This window comes from Sinocyclocheilus rhinocerous, unplaced genomic scaffold (assembly GCF_001515625.1).
Source record: "Sinocyclocheilus rhinocerous isolate Xijiao unplaced genomic scaffold, SAMN03320098_v1.1 scaffold68, whole genome shotgun sequence".
Classification (NCBI taxonomy): Eukaryota; Metazoa; Chordata; class Actinopteri; order Cypriniformes; family Cyprinidae; genus Sinocyclocheilus; species Sinocyclocheilus rhinocerous.
Window position 1 is genome coordinate 745,770 of NW_015666487.1, and position 7,432 is coordinate 753,201.

A 7,432-nucleotide genomic window follows, 5' to 3' on the forward strand; every position below is an offset into this window, starting at 1 on the left:
TAGTAAAAATATTTCAAAATGTTACTGTTTTTGCTGTATTTTGGATCAAATAAATGCAGGCTTTGTGAGCAGAAGACACTTCTTTAAAAACATTAAAAATCTTACTGTTCAAAATCTTTTGACTGGTAGTGTATGTTAGCCTATAGTTTGAAGTTAAAGATATTAATATTAATTAGGCGAGTCTGAGACGATTACTTGACAGTGATTTCACATTTCTTGTTTGTATGAAGGCTAAATACAAATAAAAGGTGAACATTAATTTATTTGTGCTGTTTTTCTTTTCTAAAATATTATATGGTTTTATATGAGGTGTCACAGACTTGGCAAATAAATTTTTCTTAAGTTTGTATGCACAGACATCTGTTGTGGGTGTTCTTGGCAGTTTTTACGAGGCTTTTTTTAATAGTGTTCATATAGATATCGGAATTATACCGTATCGACCGAAATTAAGAAATATATCGTGATATAAATTTTGGCCATATCGTCCAGCCCTATATTGAACAGTAGTGTACTTCGTTACAAAAGATACAAACTAACCTGCTGGAAGTGTCCTCTGTTGTTGGATCCGCCGCGGTGCATGTTACCTATGTGTGCAGGCCCTCCGCGGCCCATTGCTCTACCTCTGCCGCCTCTAATGTGCCCACCCCTGGGGCCCATTCCCCGGTTGGGCATCCCACCGGCTCCACCTCGGCTATGGAACCCTCCTCGGAAGACAGGGGGTGGTGGCGGTGGTGGCATGTAGCCACGCGGGTGACGATTAAAACCTCGATGTGGTACTGGTACTAGGAGAAAATACGAGGTATAATTGTCAGTGTATATTTACCATGACGGCTCACTAAAAAAAATGAAATTAAAAACTGGCTTACATCCTCTGAAGTTTCCACGGGCCTGAAATCCACCTCTGCCTCCACGTAGGCCTGGACCACCACCCCTACCGAACTGGTTCTTAGGCCCTTTGCCTCGTCCACCTCCCTTTTTGGGGGTTATGGTGCCCTGGTTTGGTTTCTTTTCGGGTGGCAAAGCACTTTTACTCTCTCCCTTGTACTGCTCCAAGAGCTTGACGGCCTCCTCCTTCTGCAGTTCCACATAGGTGACCTCTGAGAAGCAGTCTCCTACCTCTGGCAACGTGTAGATACCTGTAGAGAGGAAAAACAATATTTTGTATTCTTTGCGTTCCTACTTTGTGTGCTAGGTTAGTTTTTATTTCATTTAAACTATGCAGTTTTGGACTACAAGGAAAACTAGAAAGTGCAATGGTGAAATGACATCACGTCTTGCCTTTCATTTTCAGAACGGCATGCTCAGGTACATCTTTGCCATCGGTTTCTGCTTTCTTCTGTGTTCTCTCCTTGAAGGCCTCATCTGTTGGGAAGACCACTACAGCTTTGCGTTGGAAGCCAGCAAACAGACACATCTTCCTTCTCTGGGCCAGTGCAGACACGTTTGTCTGATCCAAGATGTAGTTTCTCTTTTTGCGGGCGGCAATTTCAATAAACTTGCCCAGGAACAAAGGAGCACGCTGAGAGATGGCTGAGAGCTTCGCTGTGTCTTTGTTTTGCCTCTTCATGCTGCCAATCTGCGAGTCCAAAAAGTGAGATTAGACAAGAAAATAAGATTCAGACATTTAAGATAAAAAGTTTTAAAGAAGAATGTTTCTCACCATCATCTTCTCCAAGATGGTGTTGGTGCCGAGGACGTTGAACTTGCCAGGGTTCTCTTCAACATGTTTATTTACCCAAGCAGTTTTTCCAGATCCAGGAAGGCCGACCACGACGATCACCTTGAAACCAACATAGTGATTACAATCATGAAGACATGTTTTAAATGAAGCCTCTTATACTGACCAAGGCTGCATTTATTTGATTATACAATTTCTATTTCAAAATCTAAAGAGATTCCTGTGATGGCAAAGCAGAATTGTCAGCAGCCTTTACTTCAGTCTTCAGTGACACATGATGCTTCAGAAATCATTCTAATATGCTGATTTGGTGCTCAGGAAACATTTTATATTATTGTTAATCAGGGTTGCCAGGTTTTCACAACAAAATCTGCCCAATTGCTACTCAAAACTAGCCCAATCACGTTCAGGGTGGTAAAATACACACAATTCTTTGGCAGGGTTCCCCTGGTAAAATTTGCATTCCAGGGGCTAAATATCATGTTATTGAAATGAAAACATGAAAAACAACCCACGGCAACAGTGTTAAAGTAGCCCAACTCTGCGTGAAAACCACGGACTTGGCAACACTGTTGTTAATGTTGAAAACAATTGGTCTGTTTAACATCTTTGTGGAAAAATTTTAGCATTTTCTGATGAATAGAAAGTTCAAAAGAACAGCATTTATTCGAAATAGAAATTTTTCATAAGATTATAAATTTATATTCAATAAGTACTAACTTCATAAAAAACCTTTTTAACAATAGGGTATATTCATGTTTCAATGTTTATAAAATAAAAAAAAATAAAAAAAATGAAAGGGGAAAAAGTACCTCGCAATCTTTCTTGGTCTCAGGTCCCTTAGGTCCTCTGATACGCACATCCACAGGAATTTGCTGCAGGAAGGTGAAGCCCTCCACCTGAGGGAAGAATGGTGTCTCCCTCTGACCGAAATTGAACTCAACCGCACAGTTGTGGCAAAGAACATGGGGGAACAGTGTTTGCCCGGCCAAGGACTCCTTATTGACCTTGAAAGCCACACCAAGGTCCTTTCCATTTTTGGAGTAGGAAATCTCCACCTCATCTGCTTCGAAATTCTATGCAAGATAAAGAAACACACCAAAGTACATAAGAATATGTAAACTAAAAGGGAAAAATACAATTATTGTCTGAGAGTGATGTAAACGACTTACAATGAAGCAGCCGATGACATCATTTTCATCAAAATTCTCCCCATAGTCTTCGGTCACAAAGTTTGAAGTCTTCTTCCCTTTGCTCGAATAAGAGTAGGAATGCTCCCCCTCACCTAAAACAGCAACAAGTCATATATGTGTTTTTAGTAGATGAAATAGGGCTGTGCAATCATACACTGTGGTCACATAAGCACATGCTAATGTTAACCAACTGTGCTTACCCAGCAAAAGACTGCCATTAGCCAGGGACCAGCCAACATGGACATCATGGAAGTCCACGTTTTTGCTGTTTAAATGCTTGACTGGGATTTTCTCAGTGATCTGCAAAAGCAGGAGACAAATAATGATTCAAAATTCATCACTTTCTCATCGGTTTACATGAAATATGCTGTAGTACTCACCTTCATTTCAAAGCAGGCTTTGCCTTTGTTTACGCCATAGGAGGCACGGCCACCTGCCCAAAGGTAAGCGAAACTCTCCATGGTAAGAGAGGAGGCGCTGTACCTGTCCCGGGAGACTTTGAAATTAAGGTCACAATTGTCTATGGAAACATTGAAAAAAAATATGCTTGTTAGTCCAAGAGCAACTTAATACGGTTATTAAAAGTTCACTACACTATTAGTCAACGTGCTTCTTAACACATAAAGCACTCACATGGATCCAGGCAGGCCAGAGTGTCGTCAAACTCTTCATCTTCTTCCTCAAGAGGTGGCAGAGGAGACTTAGACCTGAAATACAGTTAATAAGTCATTAATGCCATGGGTGAAGCAGGAGTGTGATGGACTGGCATGCTTCCCATGTCCAGGTGAGATCCTTCCTCATAGCCACAGCAGCGTCAACAGTAAATTTACATTACCTTACACTGGCTGCTCACAACATCTTATACTGTTTTGTGAATTCACAATTGTGAATGCAAAATTTACCATCATTGCTTACCAGTTTACCCCACGACGAAGCCTGAAAGAAAACTTGTTGGTAAAATAGAAAGCAGCAATGTTGTGCTATATGGAAAGAGTGTTGCCCTTTCCAATTTATCAGGTAATGGTCTGAAAAGGTCAAAGGGTATTTTTATATTTATATCTACATGCAGATCTTCCTGGAAAGGTCAAAACAATCTAAAGTTCTTACTGCTGTTTCGGTCTTTACTTGCTTATACAGACTTTAGAATTTGTTCCAGATTATATTTTCTATTCAGCATAATCTCTGAAAAATAGTTTTTAGGGACATCTGGAGGTGAAATCTTGTCAAACTGTTTTCTGTAGCAACCAACATCATGTCACAGATGTCATGTCCTGTAACGAGGGGGGTCGTAAACAAGTCTTTACAATTCTTAGTGTAAGGGGTTGCCACCATTATAATGTTTTGTCAGGCCCCATAAATTCAAGTCAATAAACAAGTCAAGCAACGTCATTAGTAATTGGGTCAGATATTGCTACAATTTATTTGGTTCAAATAATAGCTTGGGGTTTTTCATGCTCGAGATCCTCCATTAGGAATTAAGATACATTAAAAAATATATACATTTTTGTTCCATATACTAAAAGAACATAAGCAGACAGAAACTTTTTTTAATCTAAACACTGGTTCACTATAGGTGAGCAGCACAAAAGCCAGAAAATCAAACCTAGGAAAATTACATTTATTCAATCTGCAATTGAGCACCACACACTTATAGAGAAAGAACATGCATTAGACATGTAAACATATTTCCATTTCCTTATGCAATGTGAAGAACTGCAAACGTCTGTACTTACCTGCTGACCACGAATGAAACAGACTTTAAAAGGAAAAGTTATTACAGTTCTTTAGTTTTTCCAAATACACAAAAAATTGTTACAATATAAAAATAAACAGTAAAATATTACATTTAACCTTTCAGAATTATACAAAGAAAAAGAAACAAAAACCATTTAAGAAAAAAAAAAAAAAAGATACAAACGACGAAGGAACGTCTGAGGATTTAAACAACAATTTGGTTCATTACCATTACTTAACCGCCCCATTACGTCATGATACACGTTGCGATATAAACTCTACGTCGCTGGCCCTCCCCTGCCATGAGAGAAGCCGCATCTCATGCTATCGTCATTGCTTTGTTCGCTGTCTGATTCACCACACGCGCATACAGTCAGCCTGACAACAGTGTGAGAGTGTGTGTGTTTAACAATAACATATTGTTTTTTCCATCAGAGCACTCTTTGAAGTGTAGTTTCATGATCTTACTGAAGGTAAGGTGTTTTGTATTAGCCAGGAATGACCCTCAACAAAGTTTTACTTTAGTTAAGAGGTAGATGAGGGTTGTATTTTTCAAGGTAAGGCATTGGCACTTAAAGCCAATATATAATATATTAAAAGTGGCACTTCGGGGATAATGAAGGCCATTGCTCCCATCCTTACCGGCTGTATTTGCTTTCTTCAATAAATTCAAAGTAGCCCCTTCCATGTTCCTCCCGGCGTCTCTTAACACCCTTCTTATTCTTCTGATCAGCACTGATGTCTTTGTCCGCATCCCCTTTGAAAATAAAACAAACAATAATGAAATGCCCGGACGTGTTGGACCCTGGGTTTTAAGGGTGGCCCACACGACAGGAGTGCTCGGACTCTACCAGAGTTACAAAATCAACCAACCACCTCTGATCAGACAGAATATTTTGCTTGGTTATGTCATTATGGCATTCAGGATATAAAATGCAAGCACTGATCTGATTGCATAAACCAGATCAGACAAAAACGTGGGTGGTGCAATTCCTATTGATTGTGTTTTAAAGTGCCTTTCTCTAAAATGTAATGCATTCACAGTCAAAAAACAATGAGTGCTTTTTTGGTGATATATACATTTAGCCTAATGTAGCTGTGCTCAATGCTCACATCTTTGACAACAAATAACCGGCGAACAGCATCAACACGCACTATCCTGAACTGACCTTGCACGGAAGTAGATGGCGCCTTCTAGTAACCTGAACCGAAACTAAAATGTCCCTGTCTTTCGACGCTTTTTGTAATTTCCCTCCATCTTATAATATTCCTAACCCTATCACCCGCTGAAAATGCATTAATTTCACTGTATCCCTCACTTTTTCATTGTCTGCCGTAAGGTTTTCTGCACAGCAACTTGTGAGTCCACGCGAGGGCGACCCGCCTCAAGCATGCAGCGAGGCGATTTGTCTAGCGAGCGGTTTCTGAAACTAGCTAACGTTAAACCGACCAAACACAATACGATAAAAGAACAGAAATCCGTTAGTTGTAGATAAGAATGTATAATGTACCTTTAATCGTAAGAAAATATCAACAATAGCAACAAACTCCTAAAGACAATAGGCTCGCGCGGGTGATTAGATTAGCTTTGCTAACACGGCTAAAAACAAAGAAACCTCCAAAATCTTAAACTCCAAACCACGAACTAGCGCGTAAACTCAAACCGACCGGATTAGCACATTAGCTATCTACACAATAGCCACCGGTTAGCCGTTAGCCACATATGCTAAACGATGATCTCACCGGCTTCAAAGCGCACGTGAACAGGATACTCCCGGCGTTTCAACACAAAAAAACTCACCCTCTAATGGATGAGATTCAGGCTCATCATCTTCATCGTCGATTTTGTCTATGATCTCGTCGTCCTCCTCCTCTTCATCGAGGGCTTTGTCCATTTCCACGCCGGCGTCCCCATCCTCCTCCTCTTTGCCCATTTCGTCGTCCTGACCATCACCCCCGTCTCCATTTTGCTCCTCGGCCTCCATGCTCTCGCCCTTTGGCTCTTCTTCACCCATGCCTTCTTGTTCGACCGCAACATCGTTTCCCTCGGCCACGTTTTCTTCTGTTGCATCTGCCGCGGCAGCTTCTTCCACTTCGGCCTGGGCCTCTGCATCGAGCGCGGCCTGCAGCCGCTCCATAAGCTCGGCCTTCAATCCCTTGTCGGAGAGATTGCGCTTCTTCAGCTCGTCCTTCAACTCGTTCACCTTAAGCTTTTTTACGTTGATTTCACTCATGTTGTCGTTTCAGTGTAGATGGACTATAAAAAAACGAAAAGATTCGATCGTTGGAATATTGCAATCCAGGGAGAGCCGACGGCCGCTTTGCTTCTCTGAATTGCGCACAGCCGCGGTGATTCTGCGTCTATCCACCGGCAAAACAATTCAATGGCGCCTTAGGTGCTAGACCCCACCCAATGCAACAGCATCGAGGGAACTGGGCGTGTTCAACCCTCCTAGATGCTTACGACCACAGAGACTAGGCTATTCCTTTTGGCTCGTGAATTCAAGATGATTTACATTGGCATTGTGAAATCCTTTAATGAGCATTGCAAATTTAAATGCATCCACATATAAACGATATAATGACCTTTCTAAATGTCACCCTTATGAATTATATATATTTTTACATTTGTTTTAAAATGTGGATAATAGTTAAATAACTCCCCCCTCCCCTAGTGTTTTTCATAAGCCTCTCAATGTTTACCCTTATGCCTACACGTTTAACAGGTTTCTTTTAGCCGGGAATGACTTTAAGGAAATACTTGTTCATTATTATTAAGAATAATAATTGTTGGCTATGCAAAAAATGTAAAATCAAAGTGTTTAGT

The 7,432-nt window shown here is 40.7% G+C and overlaps 1 protein-coding gene across 1 annotated transcript in view; it reads right to left on the reverse strand.

The window, feature by feature from the left end:
* The window catches only part of LOC107732397 (heterogeneous nuclear ribonucleoprotein U-like), a 16,229-nt gene extending 9,133 nt beyond the window's left edge, over window positions 1-7,096 (reverse strand). Inside the window, exons 1-11 of the mRNA XM_016543717.1 lie at window positions 6,407-7,096; window positions 5,248-5,362; window positions 3,505-3,578; window positions 3,252-3,391; window positions 3,072-3,171; window positions 2,851-2,963; window positions 2,491-2,754; window positions 1,661-1,780; window positions 1,279-1,576; window positions 867-1,136; window positions 538-782 (exon numbers count right to left, since the gene is read on the reverse strand). Of these exons, the coding sequence (XP_016399203.1) occupies window positions 538-782; window positions 867-1,136; window positions 1,279-1,576; window positions 1,661-1,780; window positions 2,491-2,754; window positions 2,851-2,963; window positions 3,072-3,171; window positions 3,252-3,391; window positions 3,505-3,578; window positions 5,248-5,362; window positions 6,407-6,839 (2,172 nt within the window). The 5' untranslated portion in view covers window positions 6,840-7,096. The remainder of the gene's footprint in view (window positions 1-537; window positions 783-866; window positions 1,137-1,278; window positions 1,577-1,660; window positions 1,781-2,490; window positions 2,755-2,850; window positions 2,964-3,071; window positions 3,172-3,251; window positions 3,392-3,504; window positions 3,579-5,247; window positions 5,363-6,406) is intronic.
* Between the last annotated feature and the right edge of the window lie 336 nt (window positions 7,097-7,432).